A 16,901-nucleotide genomic window follows, 5' to 3' on the forward strand; every position below is an offset into this window, starting at 1 on the left:
ATGTTTCTTTTTTACATAGTTACACTTTTTAACTCATATTGAACCCAGCAATGAAAACAGTCCAATTTGCTAGGTATGTCTAGTTTTATTCTGATATACAACAGGCAAAGATTATTTTAATATATAGTAGCATCACTTTGCATAAGAATTTACTGTAGAAAACACAGGAAATCCTATGTGTAACTAGAAACAAAGAGGTTGAGCTCAATTGACTGCTCTTGTCACATTTCCAAGCTGATGCAACTTGTTTACTTTTATTTCAAGCCAAACAGTCATACTAAACTTCATTTAATAACACTCTTGCTCCCAGTCTCTCAGCCATCTCTCCCTGATAGCTCATATTCAAGTCCATTCTGAACAGCCAGTGCAACAGGGAGTTAGTCTGACATCCTCTTTTTTTTGAGTGGTTGATTGGAATATATAGTGTAGAAGGCTCCGTTTGTAAAAGAAATAGTACTTTTGCAACTTGTGGCCTTTTGGTGAATGTATTTTAAAAGAAATAGTTAAACATTAAATGGACTAATATTCCAATAGTAAATAGTTACATAATGGGCCAAAATTTCAGTCTGGCCTTATTTCGGGCTCCTACTTGTGCTTGCAATTTAGGTTACTTAGGTTACTAGATGTCTAAGCCCCAAAATATGCCTGCAGATCAGGAATTTAGACATCCAAATGACCTAAATTACAGGGACCATATTGCATCCACAATTTACTACTGCTTCAATGAAAGTCAGTGTCTGCAAATCTGACCCTAAATATTATTTTTTGTTTTTTTGTTTCGCAAATAGGAAAAGAGTGAGTACTACACTGTTGCTGAATGCAGTAACACAGAGCTGGCTACAGCTTGTTGCACAATCAACTGTTCGGAGACATGGTTTTAAGTTTTTCATGCAGTTACTGTCGGAGTCTGTTCAGGTCCATCTCCCGCCCCCACCCCCGTTTTCCCTCCTCCCACCCCCAACACACACACCCCAGCTGATCAGATTTTACTTTATTTCTGGATGCAAGGATCCCCTGTGCGGAACCAGCACAACAGTAGCCATCATATCAAAGGACTGTTAGAAAGTCTTTGTTGGAATCCTTGGGGAGAAGGTGTTGGAGCTGGTTATATTGAGGTGAATAGGAGAGTCTAGAAGGACCTTTGGAGGGGTGTTTCTTTTTACAAAATCAGGATTTAGTTATTAAGATGTTTACTCTATGTCTCAGTTTAAGATCCTACATTATCGTTCTAGTGTTGCAGAATGATCTACCAAAGATTTCCCCATTAGTTGTAAAGTATCAGGGGTCTTTCACAGCAGTGTCTCCTAACAAGCCTGAGCACAGGATGGCTCGCTATTTCTTGATGTGCTAGCTCCACTAACCAGTCTGTCTATAATGCCGAACACAAACCCTGTTCTTGCCAACTCTTGTTTTTCTAATGATTATACATGCAAACATATAAATAGAGCAGTGTGCTTGTTAGCTGAAATAATACAGTTACTTTTCCAAATTGTCAGATTCAGAGCAGAAAGCCTTATTCTGTAGCAAATATAAGTAATGTTGATGTATTGTATGTATTTTTTAAGGCCTGGATATTTGGATAAAGTTTGGATCTTTTTAAAAGACATAGTGCCAGAATTTAAGCTACCAAATGAGACAACTCCTGAACTGAAAAATCCTCCTTCAGATATGAAGGCTAAAGAGACGAAAGGGCCTGAGTCAAAAAATGAAATTCCAGTTGCCAGTAAGCAAGCGGAGAAGGCTGAGAAAATTGGCAGAGGTAGGAAACTCCAGACACAATAAAAACGTTTCAAATTGAAGATAGACAAAGTTGACATAATGCTCAGCATTCAAGCACATCCTACTTCATTACACTGTAAGCTACTCTATAGGCCCAGTCTTGCTCCCATTGAAGTCACTGGACCAAATTCTGCTGTTGGTGACACCAGTATAAATCCAGAGTAAGTCTAGTTTTAACTGTTGACCATAGTGGTAGCAAGGTTTGGGGCTAATTTTTTGAAGTACCTTCTCCCTTTAATTCATTTGTGGGAGAACACTATGTTCCACTGTTTTGCACATCGACATTTCCATAGAAACGTATTCCTTGTAGAAAGAAACAAGTATATAGGTTACAATTTGCCCTAAGGTGATTGACCAAGAATAATTCTGACCAAAAAGAGCTTGTCATTAGTATCTATTTCATAATGGATGTTACAAGGTGGTGATTACTTGTAAGGAGCTCAGAAAACTAAAATTAACACAAACATGCAATTTCAAAAGTGTTTTTGTTTATTTTTTAAAGTAGGAAAGGAAGATAGCAGTGTTTTTGTGTATATCTTTGTGAACATGTGAGTGTATATAAATAACTGTTCATACAGGTTTAAATCAAAATGCAACTAACTTTTCTATTCATTGTATTGAGGGCGAGTTAATATATTTAACATTTCTGGAATTCAATTTTCCTTAAAATCCCATTTGAATTTAAATAATAAACCTGGAACGTTACTTATCTAATGCACTTATTCCACAATGTCATTCTGCAATGTTTAGCTCTCATGCTTATTTCTGTTAGCTTCAGTTTTTACAATACAACATATGTGTAGTTCTGCAACAACTCTGTATAAGAAAGCACAAGCTATAGACTGAATCCTGTGTTCACTGCCTACCCTAACTTAAACTTAAAGATACAGGTGAGATCCTGAGTTAGCCCCTCTCTGGTCCCTGTGAACTGAGGAAAAGAGCCAGAATGATGTAAAGCCAAGGAACTTGAAAAGCCCTGGATCTAGCTGGAGGAGAATTCCAATTGTGCAGGAACTGTGGAAAATAGCCTCAGGTGGCTTCTGAGGATCCTCTCTCCAGCCTTGACATAGGAAGCTTCACAGTTGTTCCAGAGGCAGGATTGAGGGTATAGGGTTGCAGAGATCCTGAGCAGCACTGTCAGCTGTAGGGCAGCCCAGGGAGGCTGCTGTAACATAGCCCCTATCTAAATTACAACAGGGACCACTCCAGCCCTTGAAACAGCTGATAATCAGGAGGACACAGCACGGGCTTCAAGACATTTCAGTCCTTCCACCCCTTAGCTGTGAGTTCTGTACTGCGCCTCTTAGAGGTTCAACAGAGATTCTCACCCTTTAAATATATTACTTATTTTTTAAATGATTTGCTTTTGAAAATTCAAAGTGCAAAGTTTCTGAAGTCTCAGATTTGTATCAGTGATGGAAATAGGGTATTAACCTATGAGACTAACTCTTCTTTATTGATATTATTATTATAGATGGGGTAGATAGGATCATCTGTAATTAAGGTTGTTTTATAATTCCCATTATAACCACCATGTTTCCAGTTGATTATATTTTTGGCAAACTTTAACCATTTGGATGAAATTTTCCTGCTGGGTTTGTGCCTCATGCTGAACTGTTTTGGAAAATTCGGGCCAAAACAGTTGAATCACTCAGGTTTGGCCCAGTTGCTCTTCCGTGATGACAGAGGAGTAGCTGGGCCAATTCTGCACTTATATGCAGCAGTCCAGAAATCTATCACCCTAAGTAGCTGCCTAGCTGGACTGTAGCTAGAGTGACTTCTGATCACCCTGCTTGATCCAGGTAGCGTGGGGAATGAAGCTGCCTGAGTCAATTGCAGAGAAGACAAGAGCCAGACCTGTGGGAAGGGAGCAGATGAAGTTGATTGGGATAAGGAGTCTGTGGCGACTTGGGGGAGGAGAGGACTGGAGTCTAGACAAGGAGACTGGGAGTGGAAGCAGGGTCCAGAATTGGGTGGAGACTCAGAGGCAGTAGTCAGTGGAAACGGATCTGATGAGGACCCAGGGTGGGGATGGAAAACTGGGACTGACTGGGCAAAGAGGGTGACCAAGGAGCTGAGAGGAATGGAGGTGGGGAGAGCCCGAGATCGGATGAGGAATCTGGCAAGTAAGATTGGAACTGGGAGCCTGTAGGGATAGGGATCAATGATATGGGGGTGGAGCGACCAGAGACCACAGTTGAGGAAAGAGAGAGATTTAAGATCTGGGATGTGGGTAACTGGGGGGCAAGAAGACTGGGAATGGGATTAAAAGCCTGAGAAGTGGAGACTTGAACTGGCTAGGTAAGGCGAATGTGCCCACGAAAGCATACTCTTTACAGAATCTGGAATAGATTCAAGGATCCTGAGTCTCACTATTCCTCTGGTGTCAGCAAACCCTCTGGTAAAGTGTCCCATCTTCCTCGAGTGCTGGTCCACACAGAGTATGACAACCTCCTGTTGCTATCAGTTACTCTTAGTTCAAGTGGCACAGGTCTGTGTGGTGGATTTAAATGCTCCATTCTTGCTGATGACCCATGATGTGGTCCCTCATGATGGAATATCTGTTCGGTTTTTAAAAAACCCAGGAAATTACACTCTCACATGCATGCACGTGTAGACACACACACCTACCTATATCTCACACGCGTGCACGTGCACACACACACAGACACATACCTGTCTATGTCAAGGAAAGAAAGTCAAGCACTCAAAAGTTAAATGCCAGAATTAAGGTTGCCCATTTTCCCTCATCAGTTCCATTAATGTAAAAACTACAGTGCCTTGTTTACACTAGGATTTTTACATTGAGGTTTCTGTCTTGATGTAAAAACACACCTTTTTCGACAATGAAGACATAGCCTTTGTCTTTACTGTGCTTTCTCAATCTATTCTACTTAGCAAGAATTTTACTCTTTTTCTTTTAAAAAGCTTACCTGAAATACTGATAAGACAATGAGGTTTCATGATTTAAAGGCATTACAAGGAAAAGAAAATATATACTTTTTATTCTGTTTGGTAGATAAGCTGGAACAAAGAGAAATTGGAAAGAAGAAAAGTAGAGATGGTGAAAAAGAAAAAAACAAGTCAGCACCTCATTCTGCACGAATTACTACAGACATTCAGAGTTCCCTTCAGTCCTTTATTGAGAGTAAGTTATAAATGCTCGTAGAATTTAATCAGTTGGGGTGGTGGTGGTGGTTGTTGTTGTTTTTTTTACAACTATGAAGGTATTGTGTATAGTTGTTTGTCATCAACAACCAGCAGGAAGCTTGTTAGTTTGACATCTGATTTATGTTCACTGTTAGTGGAGTAAAATAATTACAAACTTTAAAATTTATTTGAAAAAATAGCTCTTCTTGTACATCAGTTTAATAGTTGTGGAAGTGTGACAGACTCACTTCTGGGCCAGCAAAAGGCAAGAGGGATCAGCATTAAAGCACATTATGGAAAGAGAAAAACAAATGCCTTAATAGTGTGATGGTATGTTTAAATATGGAAAGGAGGGAAGAAACAGGTCTCAGTGAACTGGAACATATTGGAGGTTTTATTAGATCAATAAAAGGACAGGCAAAATCACCAAATAGTGGTCAAGAGGCAACGTTCCTAGAAGGTTTTTGTCGTTGCTGCTATTACATTAAAGGAGAAGAGACAATTGGTGGTGTGAAGATGAAGATGAAGAAGAGACAGATGGGTGCAAAGAAGAAATGGAGGAGGAAACCGATTCAGATTCCATGTCTGGTGGAATCAAAGTACCTTTTGGTCTCAGGCCTACTTCAGAGACCAGATGAAATGCAATCATAATACACGTGAGAGACTTTTGTTCCATGAGAGTAAATAAAGGGCTGTTATTACTGTTAGGATATAGATATTCAGGCCTGTCAGTAAAGGCCTATACTCCAAGAATTTAGGTATATTCTTATCGCTTGGCTAGTTATAGAGGTATAAAAGAAAGAATCAAAATCACTGTCTGCTGGTGTAAGGTCCTTCTCTTACTGTGACAGTCTGAGGCCCTGTTCTTAGGCTAAGGCCTTTGGCTAAGCAACAGAGGCAGCCATAAGCTGGGAAGTGACCAGTCACCTCCTCACATTCCAAACTAGTCACATTGAAATAAGGTGCTATTGGGCTGTTTGGAATACAGTCCTGTCCTGTTAATGCCTATCACCTCCAGAGAAAGGGAAGTGCCTAGAAGATGTAAAAGGAAACTTAGTTTTTGATAGCATCCTGTCTGGCAAGAACTCACTTATCAATAGCTTGGATGTGAAATCCTCACTTCTGTATTGTTTTGTCATTATAGTTTCCACTTTGCTATTGTTTGTCTGTATAATCTCTGTCTGGTTCTGTGATTGTTCCTGTCTGCTGTATAATTAATTTTGCTGGGTGTAAACTAATGAAGGTGGTGAGATATAATTGGTTACATAACCATGTTACAATATGTTAGGGTTGGTTAGTTAAATTTCAGGAAAATGATTGGTTAAGGTATAGCTAAGCAGAACTCAAGTTTTACTATATAGTCTGCAGTCAACCAGGAAGTGTGTGTGGGGGGGGGGAAATGGGAACAGGGAATGGGGGTAGAGCTATTCTATCTTGAATTTTCAGATATCAAAAACCTGAGATTTTTTAACAATGAGAAGTAGCACAAGAGACATATAAAGAGCTGCAAGAATGAAGAGCTAGGAAAGCTAGCTCAGGGCAAAAATTAAAACATGTTGTGGAGGCATTAGCAAGGTGAAAAGAACCGGAGCTGAGCCTGAAAGTCCCACTCCGGAATACATGTTCAGATACATAGTAAATGGGTGATAAGAACCTGGATAGACTAGAAAATAAAAAGCAACTAAACCTGAAACTTGTAAAGAAGGAGTCTGTAAGATTTTTGGGGGGGGGGGAAGAGGGGGGATATAAGATTGGTTGGCTGTGAAGAAAATGAGAGTATTAAATTTTAATGTTTTTGACAAAGTCTTGAATTCAGTTCTCCTGTCTTCCATAATTTTACTTCCCATATATGTATATAGGAGACTGACACAATCTTCTTCACAAATGTTGAAAAGCTGGGACATCTATCCTCCCTTTTAATTCTATCAGCTATGGCTGTGATTACAGAAGAATTTGGAACTTTCATGCTGCTTAATACTCTGGTAGATCGTACTTCGTTCCCAATGAGGTTGAAATAGTGTGCTGAACACCATATAGTACTCTCTGTGTTTCTTTTCACACATAGTATCAATAGCATTAAGGACATTTTCCTTATGTGAATGCTTTTAGTCATTATCGAAACATTGCTTGTTTGACCAACCATCCTGTATTAATTTCAGTATTGATTATTCTCGGTCTTCTTTTTTCTTCACTTGCCACATGTAGTATTGGCCCTCACATTTAAAGTTATCTGAAAGAGTATACCCAGGGCAAAGTGCTTCACTCACTTTTTTTTTAATTGCTGAGTTTGTGCTGCATGGAAAACCATGTTAGCATAAAAGAGGTTGCAACTCTCCTAATAAATTCAAGTGTTCGCCTTTTAGTTTAGAGGCATAATCATCAATTGATCTTTGCTATGTTCTGGGTGTCAAAGATGAACAGAGACTGCTCCTGAATGACATCAGTATGAAAGCAAAGGCTTAGGAAAATACTAGGTATGAAATGGAATGAACTTAAAACAAATGCTGAGGTTCATCAGAGAGCTGAAAACCCTTCATCTCCAAAGTTATCAAAAAAGAAGATGGAAATGCCTAGGTTGGGTGTTAAGAATGAATCCAGGATTCAGATTCAGAACCATGAGGCTCGTGGTGATTGCAGAAGGTTTCTGAATTACTTTTGGAAATCTTGGAATGGAACCTAAAAGATCATTGTGCAGCCATGGCATTATCTCACCTGGAGCAGCACGAAATTGCTCTTTCATTTCAGCAAAATTTTCCTCAGCTGCACATTTGAGCTTGAGGACTCCAAAGGTCCTGATCTCCTGTACTTTTCAGATGAGCATGAATCCTTCCTACGTTGCTGTCAAATAACTCTTGATAAAGTTTACATTTTACTTTTTAGAATTACAAAAGAATTTCTGTCTTCATTACATGAGTCCATTCAGTCATTTGGTCTTTACTACTTTATTTTAAGTTTAGCCTTGTTGGTTCAGATACATTAATGTACGGATGTTTGGTAAATGCTAATCACTTGTTTATTATTGATCAGCAATTTTCATAATTACTGCTTAGAATGAGAAAGGACCCCTTGGTCAAACCAGTGCTGGGAAGACAAAATATTGAAAAGTAAGATTAATGGTCAGCTTTATGTATGACAGTTATCAGAGGCCCTTCCCACCTTTCAGAAATGTCTTAGATTCTAGCAAACCAGGGCCCCAACAGTTCACAGATCTCCTCATTCTCCTTACTATCCAGTGACAATGATTTCACCCACTAGCTATGTCCTTTGCTCTAGTCACCGTTGATCAAGCCCAGCTCCACTAGGCTTCTGGACAATTCCTTATCTTTGTTGATGTTTCTGAATAGCCTTAATAGTCCCAGAGAGAAAGTATGTTCCAGTAGTTAGGGTACTAGCATGGGACTTGGGAGACTTTGCTCTGCTACAGACTTCCTGACTGATCTTGGGCAAGTCAGTCTCTCTGTGCCTCAGTTTCTCATCTGTAAAATAGGGACAGTAGTATTTCTCTGTCACAGGTGTATTGAGAGAAATAATACAGTAAAAGATTGAGGTACACAGATACTTTGATAATGGGGGAAGTGTAAGTACCTTAGGTAGTTAATAGGTATAAAAAGAGCCTTGATATTCTTACAGTTTGCCTTTTATCTGTGGAGAATAGTTAAAGTTTTCACTCACAGGTTGAAATTAGAGCCTAATACTTTTAGTATTAAAAAGTCTTACCTGTGTATGTTGTGTTCATGTGAATATTTCAGAATGACCGAGAAGAAAATCCTGATAAATCCTGAAAATAAAAACCCTTTGGCCCTTCTTTTTAATATACAAATTTTCCCTGAGTTAATTGTAAATGCTTTTTTACTCTCATGGGGAAAAAAATGAGCTTGCTCAAAATGTAGAGTTCCCCGAATGAATTTACAAAACAGCAAGATCTAAAATTGTGCAACTGCTGATATCTCAAATCTTTAGCAGCTGCCTGAATAGTTTGTAAATCTTCAGTGACAGATCTAAATGATAGGCATTGCTGGGGCTAAACATTTTAGTAATGCTGTAGGTTGTAACACTTTTCGCCTAATAATTCACATTTAGCAATGTTATCAATTTTAACCAAATTCACAGACATCGATTTCATGCTACTTTACAGAAGAATAAATTTCCCCCTTAGTTTTTGTACAGTGAGAAAAAATAAAATATTGTTTCATTTTTAAAAGCAGTCAGTATATTTTTTTAATATTCTATTAATGTTAAAATGGATATGATAAAGCAATCTGTTAATGATTTACATGCTCCAATAATTTGTTCAGTGCCCTGTATACATGTTGTTTCACAGTCCATCTGGACTTGGTTTTGCAGCTTTAGGCTCCACCTGGTATTTGATGAAGTACTGATTATTTGAGTAAAATGTTTTCTCACATGAGCTGAAATTGGTCTGGCTTGTGGCATTTACTGTTCTGTAATGTTGAATATTGGAGCTGCTAGTGTTGCTTTTGTAATAGGTCCAATATGTCTGCAAGGGACTGAGATCAAGCCCAAATGCATTATTGCTTTTAAACAAATGAAACCCATAGCTAACACAACAGCTGTGGCTAACATGGGAGTCACAAGCGTGTGGAGAGAGATATTAAGGACCAACTGGAGCATTCACCAACCACTGAAATTTTACAGAGATGTTGAATTTAAAGGGATTTCAGAAGGGACATTCAAGAATTGGAGGTTTTCTACGGTATTGAAGAAAAGTATTGAAAGCTTTGCATACCTTCCAGAAAGAAAGATTTTAAAAGCACATAGAAGGCTACACTTCCTGTCAACTTACATAGCTGGAAACTCACTAGAACTAGAAGAGTAATGGATCCCTGTTTCTATCTTGCAAACCGATATATCACTTGTGACATACCAGGGTACAATCCAGACCAATGAATAGCTGTCACCCATGCCCTGTAACTTGGGGTGCCCTTTACAATGCCTTGCTGCTGTAGCCTCCAACCTGGACTGCTCACAAACAGCCTCCAACATGTTCCCAACCATGTCTCTGTGTGTGCTACAGCCAGACAGCCACACCATGGCTCTTAACAGCCATAAAGATTACCACAGAATGACCCCAACACACTCCCAGTCCCAGATTTCTCCCCAGAAACATATGTCCTGTACTGCTCATCCCTCGCCTAGACAGTACAAATTTATTGAGTCCATTTTCCTTTAAGGGAATAATATGCACTCAACTTGTTATCACAGATGGGGTTACCCAGACACTTCAGTTTTGAACACACTGAATTAGATAAAACAGTAAAGCAATTTTATTAGCTACAAAGAGATTTTAGGTAAGTACAAGTAATGAAGCATAAAAATCAGAAGTGGTTACAAGAAAAATAAAGATAACTCTTATTGGTGCCTAACTTAAACTATATTATATTCAAAGCAAAGTTTTCTCACCACATGAGAACACATGAGAACGAGGAGTAATGGTCTCAAGTTGCAGTGGGGGAGGTTTAGATTGGATATTAGGAAAAACTTTTTCACTAAGAGGGTGGTGAAACACTGGAATGCGTTACCTAGGGAGGTGGTAGAATCTCCTTCCTTAGAGGTTTTTAAGGTCAGGCTTGACAAAGCCCTGGCTGGGATGATTTAACTGGGAATTGGTCCTGCTTTGAGCAGGGGGTTGGACTAGATGACCTTCTGGGGTCCCTTCCAACCCTGATATTCTATGATTCTATGATTCTATGTCCGAAGGCTGCTTTCTTTGTCTCTTCATGCGCAGTGAATGTGATGGGCGGGGGTGTTGACCCCTGCTTTTTATAGTTCTGTCCTCCCCTTTGAGAAGCATTTCTAGCTGGGAGCAAGGTGACAAGCAGCCTTTGTGGAAGGAAACTCCATGCTGTTTCTTTGCTAAATTGTAGATTTATACCCCTATCCCCTTTCCTGACAAAGAATGACCACTTAGCAGGAAATGGTCCATCAGCCTTGTTTACACCTGGCTGAGTTGTCAGCTTGCCTTTTTGTCTCCGAAGAACTGGTTTGGCCACTCCCCAGACTTATCTGGAAAACATACTTTTAGTCATGATTTCAGCTTATGTTTATAGCTTCACATATAATACTGCTACATGCATTTTGTCATGATATTATTGATCAGCAAATTGTACAAAAATAATTGCAATAGTGTGTGGGGTGTGAACACAGGTATATTCTATTACATCACTACATGAGCAAAAAATACCCATGGAAGACAGGGATCAAGCCATGGCCAATCAGTTCAAACACGCAGCACACACGCCCACAGACTGGGAAAGTGAAATAGGAAGAAACAGCTCCTGTTGATTTTGGACCATTTATATAGTCCAGATTACATTTCTAAGGCCTGGTCTACACCTCATAGTTAAGTTGATGTAAGGCACTAAAGATACTAAAATATCGCTCCTGCCGATGTAACTTGCCCCCTACACCGACTTAACTTTACCTACACGAAAGGGAAGGATTCAATGTTGATATAGTTAAGATGACACAGTGTCAGTGTGAACACTGCATTGCTTACATTGACTGTTGCTACCTTTCAGAAGCTGTCCCACAAAGCCCTACACTGACAGTTAAATCAGTGCAAGCTCTCCTGGTGAGGACGTACATTATGCTCTTCGTGTCAGCAGTGTGGACATTCAAAAGTGATTTTAATTTCTGCAGTGGCTGTACGTTAACATAACTTAGGTTAACAAAATTTTGTAGTGGACACATACCTTCTCTTATCTGTCTAGGCATTTATATAGTGTGCTGTGGCATCTCAGTACCAATATTTTTAACATTTGGGGGGAAAACATAAAAGGAGTATCTCCTGTGGACCAATCACTAAAGTTACTTTCTGACCAACAGCCTGTCTGCTATCTATTTTGTGTAATGCAAGCAAAATATTTAAAAGGTATTAACACACTAAATTGCATTGGACCAAAACAATGGGGCTTTTCCAGAAATGGTTCCTTTTCAATGGAGAGTCTATCAAGCACTTCTCCTCACTTAAATATTCCAATCATACTCTAATTATAGAACACGGTGTTCCACAGGGAATTAGAACCATTTGGTGTTATGTACTTCATAATTTGTTTTGTTTTTGTCTTGTTCTAAGCCATATTAATACAGTGTTCTCTCTTCTAGGCTCTCCAGTGCCGACAGTGCCACAAATGGTGGTGTGTGCTAGCTATGTACCTCTCCATTTGTCTGAAGAGAAGATCTTTGTTTTGGGGCAAATGGTAAGGCTTTGTTCTCTTAGGAAAAACAAATAACTATTTCACAATTAAGATATTTATTTTGTCACAAGTTCATTTTAAAAAAAACATTCCCCAGGAAATGACTGTTCAGTTCAATTTATATTTCAATGCTGAATACATTTCTTTTAATCTTTAAATCTCTATTTCTCTCCACAGCTCTAGCAATCAGTTTTACCACATTTTTCACTTCTGACTCTTGAGTTCTTGTGTTAGTCAGTATACTTTGGGCTAATGAGGGCTAGACTAAATCTTGTTAGATTAAAAAAAGGCAAGATGGGATATTAATGAAAAAAATAAGCCTAATTACTGTAAGAGCTCCTTGAAAAATTGAATTCAGTTTTTTTAGTACAATTAACTCATAATTTCTAATAAACTAGTATAAAACAGAAAATAGCCAATCTGTGCCCATTTAAGCTGTGATTGTTGTTGTGACTGGTGAAAGTAAGTGGGTGGCAGATGTTACATTTCTTGTTTCTGCAGAAAAATAAAAATAAAGGGAGTTGTAACTTGTTAATATATTTACAATTAGTTCTCTCATCCAGCCCAAAAGCTATTTGTATGGTGGAGAGGGAAGGATTTCTTGAAACCTTAGCTTTATATGTAAGGAATAAAAACAAATTTTCTTTTCAATTTGATTCTTATTACTAATAATTAGAGCACTTAAAGATTATTAGTCTTCACAGAATAAAGAAATGTCTGGCAGTGCTTTTATGAGACTGTTTTGAATTAACTGTGTTTAATATCAGTTGGACGCAGGATTGTGTTCTTTGTTTAAATAGTATTGTGTTACTAGAAAGACCACTGTAATTTAATCCTATATAATTTATGTGTTTAGCACAGTTTCTCTATACTACTGCTAATTTATAGTAATCAGAAAGCAGTTTGGAAGTTGTGGTTTAGTGGTTGCATTCTCTCCTGCCATATGGAGGGTCAAGTCTAATTCCTGGTTTTGGCCTCAATCCCTAATGTGGCAGAGATCACCACAAAAGAGGTGTGATACACAGGTGTGATAAGGCAGGTCTGAGATGTCATTTAGACATTTGTCAGAGATGGTCATTTAGTAGACTCATGAATAAATGGTAGTCTAGGGGGTGTAAATATAGAAATATACTATTTCTTCTGGACATCTTTTAGGCAAGCCTTGTTCAGACCATGTTTGGAAACCCAGAAATCCACCATTGAAAGTAATCATATTTTGTAAGATTAGTTTAATTACTTGGGTGAGATCCTGGCCCCATTAAAGTCAATGGGAGTTTTGTCATTCAGTTCAGTTCATGATTTTTGCATTTTTCTCTTTTGGCCTACTTTATTGGTGTGTGCTCTCCCAATGCTTGTATAGCTGTGTTTTGGCTGTCTACAGAAAGAATGCAGAGTTATTCAAATAAAAGGGGGAAAAATCAATAGTTTGGTATCACTCTAGTATGTATCTTGGCAACAGTTATCTGCCAAGATCTACAGTAAAGTAGCTAAACTGGTTTGCTGAAGTGCAGAATCATTTCTAAACACCAGGTGGCTTTGCTTCTTACATGTTAAGTACTGTCTGTTTAAATGTGTGCTTCCCCAGCCACCACTCCTGCATGTTATATGTCCAGGAGAAAACATCACATCAAACTGATGAGGTTGCTTATGGATCTTTTTTTGCATTCTGGCTTGATTTCTCTTTATTTGCAGTCACACTGACAATCACAGTAATTGCTGCAGAACTAGTGGAGTTCCAGGGATGTTAGACAATGAGCGGGAGCAATGCGCGGGGGCGGGGAGGGGCTTTTTGTTGGAATGCAGAATAAAGATGAGTAATTGGTTTAGTTTGTTTAATGAACAACAGAAGATACATAGCTAAAAAAAAATAAAAATAAAAACAAAGGAAGATGTCCAAATATTAACACTAAACATTAAGTAGTGAAGGAATATACTTAAATATTAGAAGATAACTGTTTAAATGGGAAGAGCACCACTCAATGTCCGTATCTAAAATTACTCTTATGTCATGGTTATGCGGGCTAGCTGTAGTGTCTTTACATACAACCACATGTACTAAAATAGACAGCGAGATTAAAGGGCTAATTCTGATATAAAAATATTGCTGCAGAATAACTTTACATTATGGATGTTTTCATGAGCCACCTAAATAAGCCAGTTGCTTAGTAGAACTCTGCCACCTTGTAGGTGTCAGCACGAAGCTTTAGCGAACGCTTCAGAAAAACATTTTAAACAAAAAATCTTTAAAACAAAATGTTGCCAGCCTTCCTCCTTTTTTCATTCCACTGCTGTGACACAATATCATTCTGTGTTTATCTCCAGAGCTGAAAAATGCATGGTTGTGGCTGAAACAACTTTTGTATGATCAATCCTTTATATACGATAAAATGTATTTAAACCAAAAATGTGCCATTAAATTTTGACTCCTGATCAGTCATCTTTGCTAGACATGTTTGGAACAAGGAGCTGACTGAATATTTCATGTTAAAATCTAATATTTTGTCAAGATTCTGTATGCTTACTGCTTAGCTCTTTTAGTATAGGAAAGGAGAACTGCTGTCACTGAGTTTATCCTTCTGTATTTTGCAGGCTGATTCTTCTGAGAAGTTGAGGCAGTATGGACTTTCCCACATATATAGCCATCCTGTGCTGGTGACTAGGACTAGGTCCTGTCCTCTGATAGCTCCACCAAAGCCACCACCAATTCCTCGATGGAAACTGATCCGCCCGAAAAAAGAAACTATTGTGACAGATGAAGCTCAAGGTTTGTCTGCTCAGACTGTATAAAATATATTTAATTTACTATGAATCACAGTTAAAGTTCTTAGTGTTTCACTTTTGAACCAATGTAGTGGAAACTCTTGGCATATAATTTCAGTGGAGTTACATCACAGTTGAATTTCACTCCTTATTTTTGCACCCTTGTTTAAGGCTTTCCCCCCATTCATTCATAAATGAGTGTTTGGGAGAGGCAGGATACATCATATCTGGAAAAAATCCCCAAACCTGAATTAAAGATTTGGAGAGAATCAGTGATGGACTTAACCACTTTTTAACTGAGAACACAGAAACTGGAAAGCTTTGAGAAATTATTTATTTATTATTATTAGAGCTATAGGGACATGATGTTGACAGCTAGCACAGCACTTAAACACATGCTTTACTTTAAGCATATGGATAGTCCCACTGACTTTATTGGTCCTACTCACATACTTAAAGTTAAACTGTATATCTACACTACAGCTGGGCACAAGCCTCCCAACACCAGATAGCCAGACTTGCGCTAGCGAGGCTTGAACTAGTGTGCTAAAAATTGCAGTGTGGACGTTGATGGCTCTGTCATCAGCTCGGGCTCTCAGGTCCACCGGCCTTCTGTGTCTGAGCTCGGGTGGCTAGCCTGAATCTGTGCTGGAGCTGCAACATCCATACTGCTATTTTTAGCATGTTAGATTGAGCCCCGCTTGCACAAGTGTGTCTACCTTGGCTGGGAGGCTCAGAGCTGCAGTGTAGGCCTACCCTTGTTGGCTCAGGCTCAGAGTAATCAGTACGTTGTAGGATATAAGCTCTGTGTGTGCACAGTGCTTTACTTAAAGGCACCGTTGACCATTCCCTTCCATTCTTGCACTATCTGCAGGAATGGCAGAACAGGAAACTGAGGCCTACCTTTCTAAAACATGCCATCTTTTGGGCTTACATTTCCTCAATAGCAACTTCATAATTGTCTAAGAGGGTTTTCATAGACTTGCTGCTAAAGTCTTTTTAGAGAGTTTTGCAGATCAGATATTAGCAATAAAAATTGCCTAACAGTATTTCACTAAGAATTCATGAAGTTGCCTTAAATAACTCATGAGACATTTAATAGACCATTTTTATTCAGTTATTCTAATTGTGTGCATGCACTCTTAAAACTGTGGCCTTAATAGTTTTTTCTCAAAATACTCTACATTAGAAATATTATTAATTTTCACATTTAACAATAATGCAATGGTAAGTCTAATTAACATGCACGTAGATGGTATGAACTAAGACAGATTTTTTCAGTATCTTAGGCATTCTATTTATTTATTTGAAATGAATCAAATCCTTAATTCCTTACTTGGAAAACTTGTATTGACTTCAGCTGCAGTTTGCTTGAGGATGGGGTAATAACTGAACTAGGTGGTTGCTTGCAGGGAGCTATGGGGTAATTCAGCTGCAACTATGTTAATATGGGCTTAAAGGGTTCTCAAGGATAGTAATGACACTGCACAACCAAGCTGTAGAAGTGTCCATTTCATATTTCAAAAGTCCTGCTGAATTAAAATCTTTTGAAAGCTGTACTTTCAAAAATCACTTAATGGTTTAGTACATACAGCTATCCTTGTAATGTCAGATTTCACCTTGAATTGTACCAAAACTAGCCACAGTCTTAACCCTTCTTTGTGAATTTTTATTTTGAACAGTATCACTGGTTTTAGTGTTTTAAAACTCATAATAATCTTTTTTTATTTTTTCAGAACCTATAATAAAGAAACCTGAACAGTATATTGAGATTGCTAGCCCATTTCTGAATTATAGAGTCACTCCTATTGCAGTACCCACAAATATGTAAGTAAATTAAACTTCCTGTACAATAAGGGAATGCACTTATTTGTTCCGAAAGAGTGTTAACATTTCTGTTAAACATTCATCATGTAACCAATATAAACACAAAGTATTGTGTTTATCTATAATATGCAAACCAGTTGTTTACTTTCATTGCTCACTCAAGGGCCT

The 16,901-nt window shown here is 38.4% G+C and overlaps 1 protein-coding gene across 3 annotated transcripts in view; it reads left to right on the plus strand.

The window, feature by feature from the left end:
- The window catches only part of ADGB (androglobin), a 224,409-nt gene that overhangs the window by 61,912 nt on the left and 145,596 nt on the right, over nucleotides 1–16,901 (plus strand). For all 3 annotated transcript variants that reach the window (XM_073337563.1, XM_073337564.1, XM_073337565.1), the window contains 5 exons: nucleotides 1,566–1,759; nucleotides 4,799–4,927; nucleotides 12,055–12,149; nucleotides 14,736–14,910; nucleotides 16,643–16,733. In XM_073337563.1, the coding sequence (XP_073193664.1) occupies nucleotides 1,566–1,759; nucleotides 4,799–4,927; nucleotides 12,055–12,149; nucleotides 14,736–14,910; nucleotides 16,643–16,733 (684 nt within the window). The remainder of the gene's footprint in view (nucleotides 1–1,565; nucleotides 1,760–4,798; nucleotides 4,928–12,054; nucleotides 12,150–14,735; nucleotides 14,911–16,642; nucleotides 16,734–16,901) is intronic.

The sequence above is a fragment of the Lepidochelys kempii genome, chromosome 3, assembly GCF_965140265.1.
Source record: "Lepidochelys kempii isolate rLepKem1 chromosome 3, rLepKem1.hap2, whole genome shotgun sequence".
In the NCBI taxonomy this organism is placed as follows: Eukaryota; Metazoa; Chordata; order Testudines; family Cheloniidae; genus Lepidochelys; species Lepidochelys kempii.